This window comes from Poeciliopsis prolifica, unplaced genomic scaffold, assembly GCF_027474105.1.
Source record: "Poeciliopsis prolifica strain line A6 unplaced genomic scaffold, Auburn_PproV2 SCAFFOLD016, whole genome shotgun sequence".
Lineage (NCBI taxonomy): Eukaryota > Metazoa > Chordata > Actinopteri > Cyprinodontiformes > Poeciliidae > Poeciliopsis > Poeciliopsis prolifica.
This window is the reverse complement of record NW_026562391.1, coordinates 506,633-529,306: the sequence shown is the minus strand read 5'-3', so window position 1 is coordinate 529,306 and position 22,674 is coordinate 506,633. Positions and strand designations below refer to the sequence as shown.

The 22,674-nt window shown below is 40.7% G+C and overlaps 1 protein-coding gene and 1 long non-coding RNA gene across 2 annotated transcripts; both read right to left on the bottom strand.

Annotated features, from left to right (window-relative positions):
• Positions 1-635: 635 nt before the first annotated feature.
• On the bottom strand, positions 636-20,316 carry si:ch211-79m20.1 (uncharacterized). Its single transcript, XM_055041449.1, has 7 exons — positions 20,209-20,316; positions 10,755-10,860; positions 8,889-8,951; positions 8,595-8,788; positions 5,212-5,977; positions 2,122-2,260; positions 636-1,809 (listed from the first exon to the last, which is right to left on the bottom strand). Exons 1-6 carry the CDS (start codon positions 20,314-20,316, stop codon positions 2,130-2,132), a joined length of 1,368 nt encoding a protein of 455 aa, XP_054897424.1. The 3' UTR covers positions 636-1,809; positions 2,122-2,129.
• Positions 20,317-20,398: 82 nt separating this feature from the next.
• LOC129366830 (uncharacterized) lies at positions 20,399-21,222 on the bottom strand. Its single transcript, XR_008606654.1, has 2 exons — positions 20,954-21,222; positions 20,399-20,719 (listed from the first exon to the last, which is right to left on the bottom strand). It is a non-coding gene; the product is annotated as an uncharacterized LOC129366830 (long non-coding RNA).
• Between the last annotated feature and the right edge of the window lie 1,452 nt (positions 21,223-22,674).

Sequence of the window (22,674 nt, the reverse complement as noted above, 5' to 3'; positions counted from 1 at the left end):
TAGCATTTTAGCTTCCATAATATTGCCTGGATAATCAACGGCAAAAGGCCATCTTAGCCACTATGCCATGCTACCACTGACAGAATTAAAGCTAACCTCAGCATTTTTGCTCATTTTCAGCATTAGATCACCTGATATGGGTCAGACAAACACACACATGCTGGTAGACACCTTTTAAATTTCTTCAGAAATGTCCTAGTTTAAAAATATTCTTTCAGAGCAGAACATGCTACCAAATCTAGCTCATGTGAGAAACGGTTAACTATTGTTTCTAAAAATGATTTTTTTCTTCCCCCACCCCATCTCAGGGTCATTCCTGTCAGGCTCCTGGACCCTCTCAGGACCCTCAGTATGCTCCCACCCTTTCTGCCATTCATCACGTTGTCATTCCTGAGCCGACTGCCTCCCTCCCTTGTCCTTCTGTCAAACATTCAATACTCCTCTGTTGACATGTCTGTCCATGAGTACCTATAGCAACCAGAGACTCTGCTGACCGCTGCTTTGCTTCGTGTGACGGTGCTACATGACTTGCAGATGAGCAGGTGATTCTAATATGCAACGCGCAGCGAAACAGGCAGCGATAATCTGCATGGCTTCTCTTCAGTTGCCCAAACACCCACCAAAGATGCCACTGCGATTTTTCTTGATCATTTTATTATTATTCTTTTATGAAAAATAACATTCATTACAGTACAATCAAATATTACATGTCTGTGGCAATAATTACACTTGAGAATCAAACGACTTCATATCCTCCTCTTCAATAAGTTAAGAAATACTTTTTTTTTCTCTTTCACCAGGAAATAATTTTCTTAAAAGCCTTTTTTTTCTTACAATGTAGCATTATCTATATAACTGGTGCACAACAGCCTCTAAAAGCCATGTCTTTAGGACTTGTGGATATCTATAGCATTTTGTCAAAGCAGGCGTTTAGTTGTTGTTCTGATTACTTTATTAGACAGCAGTAATGATTGAGCAGGTTACTGATACTTTGCTGTACAATTAGCTACAGTACATAGACTCTAAAGTCGGTGTAGTATGATCAGTGTGTTATTACTATTGATTCACAGTGTTACATGATGTTAGACTCAAACATTTCAGGATAACAGTATTTTTTTGGCATTGAGGCCAAGGCTGTAGGCTACAGTTTCCAGTCTTCCCAGTGTAGAAATCCAGTTCTTCTCGCTTTTATTTATTATTATTTCAAACTCCATGTTTAGCCCCAAATCAGCAATTCAATATCCATCTATTAAGCAACTTGTTGAAAGTAGCCAGTCAATGGTTGCCTCTTGTCCTGCATTCCTGAAGCACTGTACAGATAAATCCTCATTTAGTTAATCCATTTGTGCTTTTTTTTTGTCGTTTTTTTGTTGTTTTTTTTATTCCCCTCCAGGGGGCTTTTTGAGGGCTCTAGTGTCCCTTATTTGACAGTAGGCTGACAGGAAAGGGGTAAGAAGTGGGGGGAAGACGCGCGGCAAATATCGTCGAACCCGCGACGGCCGCGTCGAGGACTCAAGGCCTCCAAATGTGGGTCGCGCTCTCCCTTACGCCACCACAGCACGCCCCCCATTTGTGCGTTTGAGACGACACAAGTTGAGATCCAGTGTTTAGTGTGTCAAAGCCTCTCTGAGTTGAGGAGTTCACGAGATTGCACTTGTTAAATCCAGACTAACGGATAGTTTGTAGCATCTCCATAGCTGGAAAGGTGACTCTCTGCCAAGCCGAGAACGTAAAAGAACAGGTCTGAACATCCAGCTTCAGGAAACGCATCGCTCATCTACACAATCTTTTATTCTGCAGAGCCGCTTCCTGTTGCAGAAAGAAAAGAGCAACATTTCAAACATACAATTTAAAAAAATAGTAATAATAATTTGTCCACCTTCTGATTTAATTCAGATTGATAATTGGGAACTATGACTATCAGCAATCAGAATGCGTTTCCGGCCCTTCTTATTATGACGCGACAATTTTTATTCCACATTTGTTAGCGTCTTATATAGCGTAGCTAGCACTACTAAAACAGAAGTCTCCATGATTCCTAGACAATGGGTTTAAGAGCATAACAAACTTTATTGAACAAAACATACTCCTTCATGCCTGTAGGTTTCTCTTCATCCTTACCTTCATCGCTACATGATCATAGCCCTCATAGCAGATTTGCTGATACGTTTGCGGTGTTTTCTTTTTCTACGGCGAGGAGAAGCGGGTCGGAACGGTACCTGACGAGCCGCCGTCGACGCGGTTTCCACAGGGGACGATGCTTTAGGAGAAAACGCACAGAACAAACAAAGACAGGATTAGGCAAATTGGGTTGGAAATGGGATACGGTTGGTTGTTTTGAGTTTCTGACGTAGCTTCCAAACAAGCTGTAGGCCTGTTATGAGATTTATGACCTAAATTTACTATTTTTTGCTACAATGCCATGAACGTTTGAAAATGTCTGCCTCCTTTACATCCCCTCTTCACTACATTAATGGCTTTTATTGATTCATACGTTCATTCTCTTCCAGCCCAGTCGCTAATGGAAATTGACGGACGTCGGCCGGATATTTCTGCACTAAAGTTAATTTTCCCTCTGTGCCCCACAGTAACCTGCTCGGCAGGGAACGGCGTTCATGCTGAATTGTTTCACCAAGTTGATAAGGTCGACTGTCATCACCGTCTTGTGGACGAAATGGTGCAAAATATTGAGTGTCTGATGGAAGATGTTTGAAAAGTCATAGGATGCATGAAAAAGAGGGAAGCTTGAGACGAAGCAGCTGAAATTTGGGGAAATTAAGGAATTTGTCGTGGGAAGTCTCTACTCCCACGACATCTCAATGGTCTGCGAACAGTGCACAGGGAAATCCACATGGCCCACGGGTACGCCTGACTTTGTGAGACCCACATTAGTTTTTAATGTGGTATTTTTTTATCCCCACTGAGAAAAGGGACTTAAAACAAGGGTTAATGTTTTCTAAAACCTTTCTTGTGAAATTATGTAAATAAAAAGAGATGCACTTATTTTAAAGCTTATTAAGTGGTTAATGGACTGAATTTATTTAGGGATTTTTTTCCAGTCACACCAACCAGAGCCACTGTCTCCCATTCCCACACAGACAAGCACGCATGCAGGCAAACGCCGATAAACAGATCCGCGAACCGCTTGAGTTAAGTGAATTGCCCAAGGGTACATCAACATCTGACAGAAGAAAAACTGAAACCAAACCCACAACTTTCAGATTACAAGACGTCTGCTCTTCCCACTGAGTCCCAGTCGGCCACCTTCTTTTACCAAGTGGGTCGACAAACATGAAGGGTGGTGCAATCGGGCAACAGAAAGCACAGAAACACACATTCATGGCAGGTTTTCAGTTGACGAGAGCAGTAGCTAGCTCAAACCTGAACCACAGGTTGGTTTAAAGGAAAGCGACAGGAAGGAAAAACACTGGGTTTGGAATTTGACCAACTGTGCCCCAAAGGGACCTGAACTCGGTTCAACAGACTGCTACTACACGTACGTTTGAGCTCGCGCTGCGAATGCAGAACACAGAACAAGTGAGGACAAATAGTAGGCAGACATGTAGGTGTGCCGCTGTTTATTTTGGCATGTGCAGATTGCTGCATCCTTCCAGATAAACATACTTAGTCACTCATGAGTTACAAACTAAGATTGTAATCCTTGTTCTTCACATATACAGTGGCCATAGAGAATAGGGGCAGATAATCTTCAATATTTTTCACCGTTAGGCCAGGTGATCTTATTGGGCAACAGTGGCTCACTGAGTAGAGTCGCCATCTTGTATTCCTATCACATGTCAGTTTGACAAGAAACCTAACCCCAAGTGGCCTCCTGATCTGTCTGTTGGTGTGTAAATGTGTGCAGATTTGTGAACATGAATGAATAAATATGGCTGTAGTGTGAAGAGCTTTGAGTTCATGAGTAGAAAAACTCCACACAGATTCAGTGTATGTACTATTGTGGAGTGTCATCATGCTCCTTTGGAGCTCAAGACTTTTACCTTCAGCTACTTTCTGTTTTGTTCATTTCTTTACTTGATTTCTTGTATCTTGTAATTTTAGTTTATTTCTTGTGTTCGTTCAGTGTGTTTTGCATTTATTTTGTTGGATTAACCCAGAATGCTGTTCTGCTCCCCATCCCAATAGTTCATTTCTTCCTCATTTGCCTCGAGCTGCTCCTTTCCCCAACTGGATCCATTCTGGTTCCTTTAGTCATTTCCACATTTTTTAGTATTTATGCCTCTTCAACTCTATCCGTTGCTCTCCCATCAGTTTTCACCACTACTGTTGACCCATCTGTTCAGTTACTTCAGCCGATTCTCCTGAGACCCAGTCCAGACTTTCCAAGGTCAAGACCTCGACTGAGTCCGAATGCTTAGAGATCGACAAATATTACAGGACATTTTGCACATCAAAGGCAAAAATGAATGGAAAAGTAATTAATTAACCAAAATCACTTCTTGGATTTGAACTGGTAATTGTCATAATAAACTAATATTTAAGTTATTAAATGTGGCCATACATTGATACACATTCCCTTAATTTAAATTCATTTGCTTACATTAGACAATACTTGTATGATACGTTTATAAAAAACATTGAGTAATAAATGCACATTTAATTGCAACTTGACACATTCGGTGTCAAGTTGCAAAAATAAAAAAAATTTAAAAGTGATTGTATAACAACCAAAATAGTTAAACAGTCGGCAGCCACCAGTGTGTAGCAGAGGCAGCGGATTACTAATGCCAAGTGGAAATAACGACTATAAAACAGCTAAGCTAAATTTAAGTTTTGACTTCATGATTTTCCTTCTCTTCATCAGCTGTTCGGTGAGTTTTGCATGTGGAACAGTGATCCTGATTTCACTGGACAGAGCAGAGTTTGGGCTTTCATTACAGAAGTTTCCCGCGTTAAAATGTTGCTGCTTTGCGTTTTTCCGTGTTTATGCGGGTTAGGGGTTTTACAAAAATCTAACAAATATATTTAGCATTTTGTACAAGTGTTACACAAAGTTTACATTTGTTCCCCAAACATTGCATGATCACTCCAATGCTTTCCAATAACATTTCAAGACCAAACAGCAGGTTTCCTTTGAGTTAAACGAGCTGAAGAAAAGTCTACATTTGTGGATTTGTTTGTGTGTGAGATAAAGATGTAATACAACACTGGTAATGTGACGCAGCATTGTCTCAGAAATGTAAGAATTACCTGTTTTTGGTCTTTGGTCAGGATGCAGATTAGGGTCTTTGTCCGGCTCACTCTGTACCATCTCCAGTAGCCTCTTTCGTCTCTCCTCCTTTGTTAAACGGTCTGCCCCCCCACTTAATTTAGAGTCATTTTCCTTCTCTTGATCGGCTGCCTCTGCCCGACCTGAGCCACCGCTAACTGTGGACCCACTTTCTTCCCTTTCGGTCCCGTCTTTTGGACCGTCTCCTTGGACCTCTCCATACGTTTGGCTCGTCGCCGAGTCTTGCTGCGGACTTTCCAGAATGCTGGGCTCTGCCCTCGCCCCAGGGGGCCAGGTCCCGACTGAGCCGAGAAATCCGGCCGTCGTGAGTCGGGTCTGTGCGTATGTGGGGGCATGTTGCACTCGGGGCTGCGGCCAGCGCGCCAGCTGAGTGTAGCTGCCCTGCTCCCACTGACTTTCCAACGGATCTTGCCTGTGCGGAAGGTGGTGGTGCTGGTTGTGCTTGAGATCGTCGTGGCGGTGGAGGTCCTCTTTTGGTGGATGTGGGTAGGGGCTGTGGGCTGGGAACATTGATGGGGAGGATGCAGGATATCTTTGTGGGACAGGTGGAACAGGGTCTGGTAGCGAGTCCGTTGTCGAAGAAGTAGAAGAAGAAGTAGAAGAAGAAGAAGAACCCGATTTGGAGCTAGATTTCTTCCTCTTCATCTGACAGGTCACGTGATCTAGTACTGGGATGACGACGGGTTTAATAAAACTTCTGTTGTTCCTGAACTCAATCTTTCTTACCTGAGAAAGACAGATGAAGAACCAAATAAGAAAACTGTTTTTGATAAAGACATGATGGTGCATCCAATAGAAATTGTAAACGTTCCGCTTTCTAAATCTATTGCATAAATATGCCCACCCACCCTTTGACTAAATCAATCAGTTCAATGGATGGTTGACATGAAGAGTGATCAATCAATCACAAATGAGCAGCTGAATACATTTAGGCAGCTGTATGTGGTGAAGAGAGCTTGTCAAGGTCCAAACCAAGCACCAAAATAGGGATAAAATGGGATTTAACCAACTTTCTTGTGAGGATGGAATGGTCTGAGAATTGAACACGAAGACATTGTATCCACACTACACATCCAAGTTGCTCAGGGCATCATGGGTTGTTTTCTTTGTGTCCCTTAGACCAGAAGTGCCCAAAGTGGGTCCTGGAGGGCTGGCATCCTGCATGTTTTCATCATGCATGTTTTCTCCCTGGTGGTACCAACAACCTCCTCACCATGTCAGTGTTCTCCTTAGGCCTTCTAACGAGCCATCATTTGATTCAGGTGTTTTAAACCCGGGAGAGAACGAAAACATGCAGGATGCCGGCCCTCCAGGATCCACTTTGGGCAGCCCTGCCTTAGACCTCTTAAGACTACAAGATGATTGCTGCTGACCATTACCTATCCCTTTATGACCTTTATTTACCCCTCTGATGGCAACTTCTAGTATGCCACAAAACTTGAATCTTCTCACATCGGTTTGTTGTACATGACGTTGGGTTAAATGTCTGTTTGTTTGTTACTCCAGCAGCCTCCGCTATCAGTCTCAACACTGTTGCAACTTTAGGATATGATGGAAAGGGAGATTCACATCACTATAATAGCAACTGCGTGATGACATGACAACCACACGGACCAAACACTAAGGAATGTGTTGATGCCTTTTTCAATCTACGCTACCAAGAGATGAAGGCAAATGGAGTCCAACCTGTTGAACCTGATCAGCTATGGCCAGTCAGTATAACAATCCATATTTAATGTTGTTGATTTCCTAGTATTGACATCTGATTCCATAGTTTTAAGTGGCTGCCTGTCAGGACCCGTCTACGCCTCAAGTTCACAAAGTGAAGCTGAGATTCCTGTTTGAATCAATTTACAGACGGGAATTTTTACAAACAGTTTATGCAAGTTATCATTCATCATCAAACAATATAACAGAAATACCACATAGCTTTCATCAGCTTTCTAATACCTACTCATTAATCTGACTCCATAATAACATGTCAGGACAGAAATATATCAGTCTGCTAACAAAATCACAAAATAAACAAAACCTACAAAAATTTGTGCAGGGTGACTGATTAATGTTCTGCTAGAATTACGCACAAGTATGTTGTCACTTCAACATTTAATATGTGACAATTTGAATTGATCCAAAAAGCAAAGTGATAACTTGGGGGATGGAGGGAGACGGTTGTTTTGTTGCATTTCAAGCAGCCTTTAGGTCCAATTCCAATCATTTCTTCTTAAATGAAAAGGTTGGTTTGGTTCATTATTTAGGAAGCGTTAAAGTCAATTAAAAAGTGTTTTTCTCTGTCCATACTCTGCAATCTGCTCCTCTGAATGAACTCATTTTCAGTTAAATGTTATTACTGTAGTGAGATCCAGAACCATTTCCCAACAAAGACGCGTAAACATTTGGATGTTGATTAGCAACCGCTCCTGAGAAAGAGATTAGATAGCAACCTCAATGTAAAAACAACAAAACAAACTGAACTGTTGTTTCATTCATTTTTTATTTTTTAATGGACTTTATTTTGAATTTCTTTGATTTATAGTTAAAATGTTGATTTGACTCGAGAGTTTGTGAAGCTAAACGTTTGAGGAGTTTGTTAGAGTTTAGCCTCACTTGGTTTTGATTTGCATAAACTGCTTTAATCTAATATGATCATTTTCAGAAAGGTTGAGAGGTTGGATTTGGGTCAAGAGTGTCACCTTGTCATTAATGTAACAGTTTAACAGATTCCTTGCTTGTATCCTGAAACTTGGCTGATGCAGCACATCTTGATCCTGATTCAGCAAGTGATTTTGTCAGCTCCAATAATTAATTCATAAAAGTGTGCACCACTCTTATGAACCCAGAGTAAGCAGTTGTTGCGAGACAATGTCGGAACTTTGTCTAGGCCAAAATTGTGAAGCAAGAAAGTAGTTCTGGAAAGTAGTAATGGAAAAGCAGATATCTCGGTGTTCAGTGGGATGCAGGTAGTGATGTCAAATAGATTTATTTATTTATTTATTTATTTTAACTGCACTGTTTCACTTCTAATGTAAAATCTGCTTGACTTGAACAAACCTCAAACACCAAGCAGTCAGGATTTTTTTCACCATTTGAGATTTACAAAATCTTTATTTGTGGGAAATAAATTTTCAATGCATTATGGGAGCAGTACCACTTTAGAGAAACACTATCAAACCAGTTTAAGAAAATAAAGACTTCACATCCTCTAATCAAGAAATATAATTAACCAATAAAGTAGCTTTTTTCCCCATTTGTAGGAAGTTAAACATGATAAACCTTTCTTCAGCTCTCACTTCACAGAAGGTGGTGAAGTCATGCTTTAATGGCAATGATATTTGTTGCGTACCTCCAGGTTTCGGGTGATGTTAGAAGTGGCAGCACACTCCATCAATCTGGAGTTGCAGCAGCCTGAACATCGCTGCACCTCCACACACTGAGGCAACACCATGAAGTTGGCGTTAGCAGGATCCACCAGGGATCTTGGTATTTCCAGCACCTCTGTTCTGAGTTTACATACCGCCTTCTGAGCTTGCACATTGGCTACGTCAAGAAATACAAGACCAAAACTAAGATAAGAATTATAAAAAATAAAAATAAAAAAAGAGCAATGCTGGTAACAGAAGAAGATGAGGATACCTACCAGGACTTCTAATGTATCGACCGTGGATTGGGTTTGGACTGTCGTGCTCGTCCTCTTTATCTTCTGGAGTAGAGAAATCAGAAGGATAAGGCACAGTTGGGTCACCTTTACGTTTTACAGCATTGATCGTGAATAAAAAAGGTCAAACATGTAAAACATGACCAGCCTGTTAGGCAGATTTATGCCCAGCTCATTGTTCCACTCACAAAGGAAGCCTGTTTTTTAAACCTCTCTCAAACAATTAGGCTATTTTCTGCCACAATTTGTCTTGCTGCTGTCAAGAAAATTGTTGAACATAGATATGACTTGTTAAATATAACTCATGCGTGTGTGTGTGTATACTCTCATTTCATACTTTAGCCCCCAAGTCCTAATTATATCCCTGGTGTAGGCTGCTTTGGCCAATGTGTGAGTGTGTGTGCGTTTCCAAAACACACATAAAGGTGTTACTTGGTTGCCTGCTAACTTTAATTAGCTGCCTGGTGTTGAAGGATTTTGTTTTCAGAGGTTGCTAGGTGTCCATTTATCTGTATCTAAATAAACTGTAAATGTAATTTATTTATGTATTGTCATTTGTTGAAAGAAGCATTCACAGTATGAATGGTTATTTCATATTTAGTAGAGCATCAATTTTAAGACCATTCAGAACTTTTAAATATACAGAGGTCATTACAGATGGAAATGAACTGAAGCAAAATCTGGTGCAAAGCACTTTCTGTTAACACGTTTAGCACACTGTCCTGTTGTCATTTTGTCAGGCAATTAAAATCAATAAAATGTAAATTGTTAAGTCGATTCCTAAAATAAAAAAAATAAATGTGAATTTCTCAGCCATCGTTTCTGAGAGAGACTTAGCAGTGTCATGGCTAATGAGGCTACATAAACATGCTAGTGAGACTACTAGCATGTAAATGTCGCATTAGCAAAGTGTAGCTCAGGTTTATACTTTATTAAAAATCTTTTGACGACAAGTTTTTCATCATTTATGCCACTAAGTCAATAATTAGTGTTCATAATTATTTAGCATTATTGTGTGATAGCAACATGCTACTCAGCCTTCCTCCCATTGTCCAATAGGGCATGAATGTTGGGTTAACTGGAGATCCAAAATGGCTTTTATTTTTGATTCAAAGGGTAGATGTTTGGCCCTATGATTAGTGAATTTAATAATTTTTTTAGTAAGCTATTTAAATGCCATAAAATCATTTGTAATGGCTCACTTGGCTACATGCTAGAATGTCACGTAAAGACAACTAAGCTGCGTCAGCCTCATGAAAAAGTTTATTCTAAATTAAAAATATTTAGAGTCACTTCCCTCATGTCCTGTATCTAAACATCCTTCCCTCTGCTTGTTCCTCTCTGTGGCCACTGTTACGTCATCGTATTATTTATACATTATGAGATGATCAAAGTCCCATCTATTAATACATGTGTGTGTGACTTGGTTCCGCCGTGGCAGAACTTTAAAACGGCTTGCTGATCTGCAGTGCGAGCTGCTTCGTTCTTGGACTGTGCGGAGGTGAGGAAAACACGCAGCATGCACGGTCGTTCTGTGGCACGAAGGCTCACATCCATAATTCAGGCCTTTTGAGGAATCCAGAGCAGCAGAACAATTCAGTGACCTTGTGCTGGAAGCGTTTCCCTCTCCTCGCCGTTTCGGTTCCTGAAGTGAAAAAGTTGCAGCTGCTCTCTCTCAGACTTCTCCCTTAACCGATGGAGCAATGATGCCTGGAATGTCTGCTGACACGCTCTCAGACGGCATTTCCCTTCATTCATGACTGTTAAGACACCCCCATCCACACCTCCTCCATGTCAGTCTAATTAATGTGTGTGTGTGTGCGTGTGTGTGTGCGCGGCCAGTGGTACCTATTATGTTGGACCCCTGCTGCTGCAGCAGCAGCTTCAGGTCCTCCACTGAGGAGATGGGAGAGTCCGACACCAGGTCAATCAGTGACTGAGGGAGTGGATCGCTCTGCGGAGACAGACACATACAGTTACAGTGTGTTATTGGCTAGTTCTGGAAACAATATTAATGTTAAAGTGAGCTACGCAGTCTTCGAGTGATCACAACAATCTCAGTGCGTTGCAGTATTCCAGCTCTGTGACCGTGTTTAGTCTGATTTAACCAAAATCTAGTTCGTTTGCCAGTGAAGTCAGACTCGTTTAGGGAGGTGATGAGATTAAATTAAAAGTTTCAATAATTTAGCTAAAACTTCCAGTTTTTTTTTTCATGAAGGTTTTTCTGCAATGAAGTTGGAAGAGACACCTTAAAAAAAGAAAAGGCTAGATTTCCTTTCACCGTTCATTCAAGAGTGAAGAATTTCAGTAGATACCAGGAAGGCTAAACACTGGAGAGAGTTGATCTGTTTTTCCGTTTATGCGTTTACCGGTGATCCACACATAACACTGTTGTTTACAGATATTAATGCTAATCATGCTAAAACTGGATGCTAAACACAGCTGTATCATCTTTTTGTTTTCATTAGAAAATATTATAACCTTGTGTTACAGCGACTCCTCCATCACATATACATGACACTGTCTCCAATAAATGGCTGACAAAAATATAAACGCTGTTAGTGGCAGATCAAGGAAAAAAACCCCACTTAAAACCAATGGGCCATACAATTAAACTATTAATCATAATGGTTTTAAAATTATACAAAGTATTCTGCTTGTTTTCTGTGATTGTGATTTTATTTTAAAGTGGTTCTCCAATCTGGAGCAACTTCTGTTGGTTAATTAGTCGGTTTATTAAACTGTTAAAAAATGTAACAGTGACTATATTTTGTTAAATAGAAATATATCCAAACGGAAAATACTTGAAAACTTTATCCACTATTTTTACAATAAAACAAGAGGGGCAACTGTTGGAACTGGAGGACGAAGGAAAAAAAAAACATCAAAAAAAGAAAGTGGTTTTTATAGAGTATCTCTGTCCTTGATCTCCAGTCAAAACTTGCTCCAGTTTCACTTCCTCCTTTGAAGGAAATTAGGTTTGTGATTGGTGTTCGTTGCTTCCTTTCCTCGTCTGTTTACCCACAAGACCCCACCATCTTCCCCCTCCCTCTCTCCTCCTCTTTTTCTCTTTCCCTCAATATTTTTGAAAATGTATGTAGTGAGATTATCCATTATTTAAGAAAAGAGCTGAACGGAGAGTCTTAATGAGGTTTTAATGAGTGCCACTGCAGGGAGTCCTGATGGATCTGGCTGCAGGAAAGGCTTGTGGTTCCACTGTGGAGATCAAATGGAGATGGCAGCGAACGTTCTTTGAAGCGTTTTGTTTTGCTTGGCTGTTACTCGATACCATCTTAGAGAAATAACTGATACAGGAACGTTTAAAAAAAAAAAGACATGCCTAAACAAATTAAGGGAGTGCGATCATGAGAAGTGAAAACTGTGAGAAAAAAAAAAAAACGAACTCTACAATTTCACTTAGTGTATATTTCTAAATGTTAATTAGTCAAATTTAAATTCCTTAGGTGCATTTAAAACTGTAAATATGCTGCCAAATGACATGTTGCTTAATTTCATTTTTTTATACCCCAAATTCACAGACAACATGGACAATGTGCTGCCTTATTCAAATTCACCCTCAGCTCCTTTAAATGTGATTTACACTCGCATTACTTATGTCCAACCAGCTGGGAAGTGAAATGATGCTTCAGAAATCTGGCATCACAGCGACGACGCACGATCATGACTTTAAATACCGGCACACACCAAGTAAAGCTGCGGCCGCATAATCAGCAGCTGGCGCTTTGGACTTCACTCCGCATTGCATCAGTAAACAGAAAACGGTTGCCAGAACGGAGAAATGTGGAAGGTTCTTTTTTTATGAGATGCCAAGGGAAACTGAAACATGAGATGATTGAATAATTGTGAGATTAAAATCTTTGCTTCTTCAGAAACGTAAATCAAAAACTACTTTGATTTATGTCATATATATATATATATATTATATATATATATATATATATATATATATATGTCATATATTCTGTCATATATATGACATTTATTTATTATTTATTTGTGTGATTTTATCACAGCTCATCTCTGGTGCTGTAACACACAAATCTGCGGTAACAAAACTCAGCACACAACATCTTTTCTCTTTTTATGCTCCTCTAATGTGGGACAAACTTCAAGAAAACTGCAAAACTGCTGAAACACAGAGCTCCATAAAGTTCCTTTCATTATTACCTGAAAATTTGATTTTCTTGTTTTGGCCTGGATCACAACGTTTCATTACTTCCTCTTTATTCTCCCATAGTAATGCAACAATGAACAACACAAAAGGCATCTCTATTAATGACTTGCCTTCTGACCATTAATAGAAACAGGCCCATAAAAGGCAGCTCATTTAAATGTGTGTGTCTTTAACTCCGCGAGAAAGCCTAAAATTAAAATTAGACATGTTTGACTTGAGTTTTTTCCTCCACGTTTTTTTCCATCCTTGGTTCTGTTTTTCTAGGCTTGTTTACCTCAATAAGGTTTTGCGTTCTGCTCAGCTGCATAATAAATTTAGCTCCCACCAAATGGGGGAGAAACGGCAAACACTCTGGTTTCTTTGGCAAACAACTAATGAGACGGTTTTTACAGCCCATCATGCTCACAAAATCAACAGCTGCTCATGCATAAAAATGAGAAAAAAACTGTTGTTTTAATCCTAGTTTTTGTTTTACCAGAGCATCTCCAGCTGAATCTTCTGCTGTTCTCATTTCATTCCCCCCTCCACTCCCGGCTTTCTTTGCCCTGCTCTCCGTCTGCTTGGTGGGCAGTGATGGCAAAGGACACCTGGATGACTTTCACCAGCCATTGGCTGACCCACTTTAGCAAACACGCACACACACACACACACACACACACACACACACACACACACACACACACACCACACACACACACACACACACACACACACACACACACACACACACTCCTCATCTCTTTCTGTCCTTTACATCCAGATGCTTTAACCACTGTCCGCCCAATTTGTCAAGGCAGCCTTACAGCCAAACACACACCCACATACACACACTTTTCGCTCTACAACAGCCCATTATTTCGGTCCCTCCACTCAAATTAGAGTGGCACACACATCCAGGAAATAAGCTTCAACCACTGGTTTAAAACGGCAGCAAGATTTGGACGAACAACAGTGGCTGGGTTTCCATTACAAACGTGTGCGAGACTTTGCTGATTCTCCACCGACGTTGACGAAAACACAGTTTTGCGATTGCAGCGTTTCCGCTAAAAACGAAACTCAATTAAAATCACCAGCGAGGAAGTTTGTTTAGACGACAAGTGACTAAAAACGCCATCATCCTCCTACCACTTCCTGTCGCTTCCTTCTTCGTCTTTTCCGCCTGCAGATGTTGATCACGCCGATTCATGTAGTGCGAAAAAAAGTGTTTCCAGTTGGGGTTTTGCAAAATACACAGAATTCAATACAACTGGGTTGGAAAAAAGCCTCATCGTAGCACAATAAAGTCAGAATCAACCTTATTGTAAATTTATCATATGTACTAGTCATGTTTGTAGTTTCACCTTGTGTGAAGCTACAAAGTTACAAACATCATATATTAAGTAAAAGCAAATAGTAAGTTCTGACTATATCCATATCATTGTGTGATGCTTTTAAGTTTGTAGTTTTCTATGGGGGACGATGAGATCTGTAATTTTGATCCCTCGTACGATGAACTGACAAAGTTGACTTTGGAAACACACCAATTTAAAAAACAAAACAAAATGTTTTTGATTTTAAAAAAACAACAAAAAATGTGGTATGATGAGATGGTTTTTCAGATGCATCGAAATTGATGCATAGAAACGCTGAAGCAAATTTATTTCAGTAGTCCCAATTTGCGCAATCAGTGATTTGAAAGCAAAGCTTTTTTCTTTATTTCTCATGTAACACACGCAATTTGCACAGAAGAAATCTCCAGTCGCTTCTGGGCAAGTGTGTAGCTGAGATTGTGAATAAAGAAGGCAATCTGCTGGGCTGCTGCGACGTACAAGCAGGTCGCAGATGTACTTGTGAAGAACACACACTACCAGGGGGCCTCGGAGGAAGCCTCGGAGGAAGCCCTGAAGGCAGCGGGGCCTGTGAGGAATGTTTGAGGAGAAAGGTGGAGTGTGTAATGGAATGTAATTATGGGGGGCCAGCAGACAGCCAGCGCACACACGCTGTCAAGAAGACGATCAAAGTTTTCAACAGAAGCCAAACGCAAACAACACCGGAGAATCGATGTAACGCTTGAGTCGCAGTCGCGCCGAGATGCGACGCCACATGCCTTCTTTTATCAGCGCGGCAGTGGCAGGTCGCCAACTTTATGCTGCAGGAACAAAAAAAGAAAACACAAAAAACAAAAACCCAGGCCCGCTGAGCTCGGCGGGTAGTTTTTCAATCACACACAGCAGCAAGCAGAGCAAGCAAACACACACACACACACACACACACACAGCACCCCCCCCACGCATGCTGCGCTCCACCCCTGCCTGAAGAGATGAGGGTGTGGATGATGGATGGAGGGACGGTAAATGAGAAAAGAGGAGAGGAGTTGAGAAAACAACGATTAACTCCGACTGCATGGGTACACAAGTTAACATTCTTCTTTTAATGGGAAGCTGTCACCTTTGTGTTCCTGGACGCCACACAGATTCCTGCATTGAACCAAAACCCAAAGTGAAAATGGTTTGGTCCAACGAGCTAATGTAATCAAACTTTTCTGCCTGGATGAGCAGTTATTATTTATTTAAAGAAGAAACAGTGAGAATGCGGCACATTGTCTGAAAGAGAGTCACCTTTTAGGGTCTTATGTTAGTGATTAGTAAAGTGAACTTTACTAACACAGTCACTTTGTGGATCTGATGTGAAATAATTATGCACAATATTCATATTGCAACAGATTGTTTGGAGTCCAATAGTAGTTGGCTAAGTTGTTCAAATTGTTCTGAACTTTCATTTTACATTTTAATGTCATTTTTCGCATGTTGGATACAGGCTTGTGGATGAACAAATAGCATCTTCCAAAAATGCTAACGGTTGTAAGATGCACAGATGACAAAGAAAATAAACACATATTGCAATGGTTAATGCAATATTATCATTATATTATTATTTATCTACCGTACATTGTTGTCATCGCAATATCTACCAATCACCATCACAATTTTTACCAATATTACCAATACTTTTGCAATATTTATCAATGTTGTCATCACGTTTATCTATATTATAGTCATTGCAATATTTTCTAATATCGTGCTCAACTAGTCCTTTTGTTTGTTTACAGAGATTTCATCATTTATTTCATTTGTCATTTCTGCTTTATTTGTTTTGGATATTCAAAATGTCTCCCAGTTCCAGTGGTAAATGTTAGAATTCAAAGTGTTTTGATCTTTGAGAATGTGCTCTTGCATTATTGCAGCATTACAGTAATATTTCGGGAAACTGGCTTCAAAACATCATTATTTTTTACTGTGATAAATTCAGGGACGATTGATCGTCCAGCAAAATTTATCATTGTGATAGCTCAGTTTGTGAGTTAATTGTATAATATATCGCCAAAGTTTCTCCAATAGTGTTGCAAAAACATACATTTTAACATTCGCCACAGGGACGTACCATTTTTCGTCTGAAGTTAACCACTGGAGTAGTCCTTGCTACTGCTGTGAAACTTTACAAGATGCAAACATTTCCACTGCGCTGGCTCGAAAACCAGATGACTCAATGGAATGGCTCCGTAGCCCTCTTATTGTGTTGACTAATATCTGAAAACATCTTTTCAGACCAGCTGCTGTGATGAAATCTGCTACATTCTGCACATACTTGCATCGGCTTCAGAGTAAAAGCCTTCCAGGTGTTGGGAGTCTAACTGAACAAATGGATGAGTCACTTTGATGCATGTTGCAATAATCTTTGATTCATCCCAAGCTGCATCATCTGTCCAAAACTCTGATAAAACTTGTCATGCATCCTTAAAAAAAATATATATAAATATAATTTTGAGATTTGCAACATTAGCGATCATCCACAACATCGTATCTTTTGTCATTAATCAGATTTTTGCTGAAATCACACCAAATGAGGCTTAACGAATAAATGCTCTTATGTGCCACTGAACATTTTCTATCTGACGTTTGGAGCTCTAACCCCTGATGCGCACGCACACGCACGCACGCACGCACGCACGCACGCACACACATCCACATATGTCACTCTAACATGTACCCAGGCGTCCAGATGTGAGCGCACACACGGAGCACAAACTGCACGAAATCCCCTGGCAGATTAGTCGTTGTTCTTATGTAAAATGGATCAAGCGGACAGGCGGCGGCCGGCTTGTGCGCCGAGACAATTGCCACAGAAACAACCTGTTTCAAAATCACCAATCGACAGTGGTTTACTTTTTAAGTAGAAGATGATGAGGAGGGAAAGAAAAAACAAAAAGCTGAAGTCCAACTTGACGTGAGAGCATTTTTGTGGGTGTAACTCCAGCAACTTTTACAGTGGATCTGAAAACGAAACATAACAATTCCCGGCGCATGTGTGAACACGCTTAGCTTGTGTTCGACAACACGTTGTAGGATAAGCGGCAGTGTGTTATTGGATCATGAACGGTAGCCGAGACACGGCGCTAAGGACGTTGCTGCACTGAAAAATTGCTGACTAATCAAGCGAGTGAACGTGGCGTCTGTTCAACAAGTCAAGCAATCAAGTTTTATTTGTATCAAATCCAACTCTAAACCGATACTTAAAGGAAGTCAGTGTTTCAGCTGTTTTGCAGTTTTCTGGAAGTTTGTTCCAGACTTGTGGACCATAGATGCTGAATGCTGCTTCTCCTCGTTTGGTTCTGGGTCTGGTTCTGCAGATCTTGTGGTGCCGAGCCGTTCAGTGATTAACAAACTAACAATAGTATTTCAAAGTCTTTTCTCTGAGCTATAGGGAGCCAGTGCAGGGACTATAGAACTGGCGTTATGTGCTCCATCTTCCTGGTTCTACTGAGAACACGAGCAGCAACAAGTGGAAGCAGCACTAAAACAACGTCGTCTTCCCTTTCTGCCGACAGATTGCACATGCTAACGGTTTAGCCAATAAGCCAGAAATGACAAGTTTGCCATGGATCTGCAAAGTGGACAGTCAAATGATGAAAAATCTGATCTAAAAGCATCAAAACCAAGAATTTCCACAAATTTTCTTCTACAAATGCACACCAAAGGAAAGATAACAGAGCCCCAACTTACTTTTTTTGCTAATTTGTGGTTACATGCAAGTTTATCCAAGTGAATGTATTAAGTTTATCAAGTTGTCATGTTAAACGTACAAAATATTAAGTTTGTCAAACTTAATTCAGTTACATGCAACACATAATTACTATTCTTTTTAAGTTGGATCTCCATTCTCTTTTTCTCCCACATGTACTCTGAACAACTCGTTTTATTTCTGAACTGCTCAATCTATATAACTCATTGAACAACAATCTGCAAAGTTGAGACACATATTTGATTCATGTTCTGTGAAAATCTTACAATTAATTCATTTCCAGCTTCCTCTTCTTATCTTTTACTTGTTTTACAGCCTGAAGGGTGGGAGTTGAAATTCTTGAAAAATACAACTAATCAGTCTCTCTATTTATAAGCACTTCCTGCTTTTATAGAAGTTAATTGGAGGGCTGGTTTTGGGAGATCATTCACTAAGACAAAGACTAAGACCTTTCTGCTCAAGCCATATCAATAATCAGCACACATTAAATGTTAATCACTATACATGTCAAAGTGAAGCTTCATTTTGTCAACAAACTAACAGGATTTTGTTTGCTTGTTTGTTTTTGTAAATGTAGATGGGCTGACAAGAAGCTAAGGGAAACAAAATGTTCTAACGGAATCCGTTCTGAGAAAAATGATTTCAGGAACTGGGAACCGGTCTACACCTGTAATGATAAAGTTAAAAAAAAAAGAAAGAAAGAAACTATTTCAGCATCGCAGTTTAATCTCTGCTGGATGGAGGCAGAGATAACATCTCGCCTTTCTTCTCCATCTTCCAGCGACAGAGTGACTCCTCCAGGCACCTGAACACAAGCCTCAAACGGATCTACCGAGTCGCAAAGGGAAAACCTCACTGAGCATCAGCTCCTGTTTTAGCAGCTATCCTATAGAAGAAAACATAAACAGCTGAAATTCTAATTTTTCTGGACCATATGGGGTCTGACGTTTTATCCAAAGTGGCTCCAAATCAAGCCTGTTTGCTGGCTGGATTTAGAGGGATGTGGGCCTCTTGGCCCTGTGCCCTGTCCATATGCAGGGTTTCCCCCAGTGCATTACAAGCCTGGTGGGCCACGAGGCTTTACTAGTGCCCCCACCAGGCTGAGCATTGCTTACTTAAGTGTTTTTTTTGTTTTTATGTTTGGATTTTGAAAAACGTTATAGTTGGTGTTCGGATGTTAATCTTCTAATCTTTCAATAACACATAATTATCAGGTGATATTTTCAAATCCCCTATTTTTAACTCAGAAACACGGCGGGCCGCTGAATGAATGATTGCCTGAGCGCCCCAACCGCCAGGCTTAGCAAGTTTTCTGGGGGAAACCTTGTATATTCAGTCTTGTACTTCAGTGGATACAAACTTACGCATGGTAGATTGAATATGTATTGTTTCGAAAAAATTTACTATCACTTTCCTTAAAAAAAACAAAACTACATCTTTTCCTAGAAATGAGGACCTGGGCTTCTGCCCCAGTGCGATCTTTATAAAGTTTTGTCCATTGAGTTTGTATCTAGAAGGCTTGTGAGTCCCATGTCCATCAGGCGCAGACGTCAGGAGCCTTTAGAGTCCATCACAATATTACAGTTATGAAATGTATGAATGAATGAAACTTGAAGTGTCATATGCCACCAAATAGCACAACCCTGTGTTAACATTCCACACACTGAAACTCAAATTGCACAAAATTCCAATTTTTACCCAAAAGTAGTCCTGAATTGACCCTTCATTGGCCATCAACATATTGAGCCTCCATTACAGTTTCAGACCCATTTTATCATAGCTGGGAATCTATGTCACAGGATGCACATTAGATAGGGGTGTAAAGTTATCAAAATAATACAATCCTCATCCAAACCTATTCAAAATGATTCAGAGTAAAATTAGTCCAAACTCTTTCTCTCGACTGTAATGTAAAATGTGATGTATTGTTGCCCCCAAAATAAATCTGAGTCAAATCACACAGCCACTTATTTCCATCATCTAACTTTAAATTTAAGGCCCTCCATCATCCTAACTAGACCACTCTACGTTTTCCCGACGAGGGCTTACCTCAGCGTTCCCTGCCAGACCCAACAGCCGCCCAGCAGCAGCGGTAGCAGCACCCAGGTCTTCATGTTTCCGCCCAGGCTGAGGAGCCGCAGGGGTCCGGCTGGGCATTTAGCACACAGCCCCAGGGGTCCAAATCCTACAGCCCCACCGAGCCTCGTCCCAGGAGTGTCGCGTGCAGCTGTGTGGCCGCTTTCGCTCAAAAGCACGCGCTGTTACAATATTCTCGTCCAAACGGTTTTGAATTGTTTGTTTTTTTTCGCTCTCGGTGACTCACGCGCGTGGAGAGACGTCTGGCTCGAAGCTGTCCATCGGTCTTTTATCACAACTCAACTCGGAGGGTTTTCCGGGCGGTGGGACCAGTGCGCAGGTGTGGCGACGACTTACCGCACGGTCCTCCTGCCTGCCCACACCAGTTCCCACAGTGTCCAAGTTCAGTTCAGCTGAGGCTGCGTCCACAAGCCAGTGCGCGTGCGGCTCTGAACGCGTCCGTCAACATGTGGCAAAGTGTTCACTGCAAAATGCCACACGGAAAAAATGATCAGCCTTCAACAAGCTCCCGCTTCTTAACAGTTTTTTTTGTTAGTTAGTTTGGTTTTTTTTTTTAGCGTGAGAATAATGCAAATTTCTGCTCAAGCGCGTTATGTCTCATCCCTCAAGGTCTGCGCGTGAAAGAAAACCAAACAAACAACAAAAACAGCTGCTGCACCTTGGTGCGTAATTCTAGTAACGCAACTCTTAAATCTACCTAAACGCAAATGAAATTCTGCGTCCCCACGGAGTGTCCTTCTCTCTCCTTGTTCGTTCCCACGCGTGTCGTTGCGCGCTCGTGCTTCCCGCGGTGTGCCGGATCAGGTCGGTCTCGCCCCGCGCGCCTCTCCTCTCTGGTTGCAACCCGAGCGGTGAGCCGCTTTCAATGGGAACTTGGCCTCTCTCCTCAACTTTTATCCGTCAAGTCGGACGGGGGGTGTGTGAAACGGAACTCATACCGGAAGTGCGCTGATATCCCTTTCAAAATAAAACGGCGTGGGCGAACGTATGACTCGTCCCGTGTTATTAAACCGTCTTATTACCATCCCCGTTGGAGCCCACAGGAGTCGTGGTTTTGCGGTCATCTGTTATTATTTAGGACTCGACAAGATCTGCCTCTTCTCCACTTATTTCCGAACTGGACGTGGAAGTTTTGTTTTTATGTTTTTGTTTTTTGTTGTTTGTTTTACATAATTTTCCTCTCTTTGTATTTTTCTCTGTCGTTTTACTTCTTTGAGATAAAGACTGAATTTATTTAAAGTAAAAAAGAAATCACGTTAATTATTTCTGAAAGTTGAAGGTGTATCGGGGAAAAAACGTGCAGAAATTCTCACTTGTCACTTTTTTTGAGAGCTCCACAACCTTAAATTTTTTTAAAAAAATTCTTTTTATGGGTCAAATCTGGACACGGACGAGTTAAAAGTTTCGAGGGACTCCTATTTTCATGACATCATACGGTTGCGTTTTATTTTGAAAGTCCGTCGGCGGATATTTCTCTTTACAAATGTCTGTCTTTACCTGTGGCCCCCAAGTTTGCATACAGTTCTCCGCAGTGAAGCCGGATCTGCAGAAGCGCTCTGAAAGGGAGACCTTGTCCACAGTTAATGTGTCTCTTTTATAATATAATCAATATCTATTAAGGAAAACTTTTTTTTTACTATTATTAATGTTAGGGGATGTTTTTAGTTTCAGCACTCGAACGCTGCGAGAAACTTACCTTTAATTCTTTGTATGTCTGGCAGATAACAAATTGAGGATAAAATAGACTAAAACGACAATTTTTTTTTTTTTTTTGGGGGGCGGGGGGTAGAAGTTACTATGAAGAAATCTTGAGTTATTAATAATTTCTTTTGCATTTTCTTTCAAAGGAGCTGTCACCTGAAAACAGTTTGACATCAGGGCGATGTCAAGCTGTTTTCCTCCAGATTCTCTGCAGGTTTTTCAAAGGCGTTTCTTGGTTTTGGCCGCTGCTTCAATCTCTCCGTCAAGTAGCTAATTAAGTCAGTTAACTATAATATCAATCACCCAGGAATATATACCCCAAGACATTTATATAGGCATATTTCCAGGTCCAGTGTAATTCAGCTGATGCTTCTTAAAATTATTTGAAAACCTACACAAGCCTGTTAACATTTTGGTGGTGGAAAAATTGAAGCAAGATAAATGAATAACGTAAGAAGTATTTTTCATTAAAAACAGAAACCAGCTCTACGGAAAAAATTCTTAAAATTATGATTGCGTAATGTTAGCGTGCACACTTTCCTCCGAGCGGGGATGTGGTTGTGTTCGTATTCAAACTCGGGTTAAACAGAACCAGCGCTCAACAGTCATCATTTATATTTATAGTTCAGCAGCGGTTGTGGTCCACAAAGACGATAAGAGGCATCTCATTGTCGAAAGGTATCAGTCAGGGGATGGAGAAAGAGAAAAAAAAGGGAT

What these genes read in the sequence shown, in the direction of transcription:
- si:ch211-79m20.1 (XM_055041449.1), bottom strand. Translation starts at nt 20,316, where the DNA reads ATGCCCAGCCGGACCCCTGCGGCTCCTCAGCCTGGGCGGAAACATGAA. An exon ending in GTCTGGCAGGGAACGCTGAG is followed by an intron (nt 10,861 to 20,208) that starts GTAAGCCCTCGT and finishes CTGTCTCCGCAG; the next exon opens with AGCGATCCACTCCCTCAGTC. An exon ending in TCGATACATTAGAAGTCCTG is followed by an intron (nt 8,789 to 8,888) that starts GTAGGTATCCTC and finishes TTCTTGACGTAG; the next exon opens with CCAATGTGCAAGCTCAGAAG.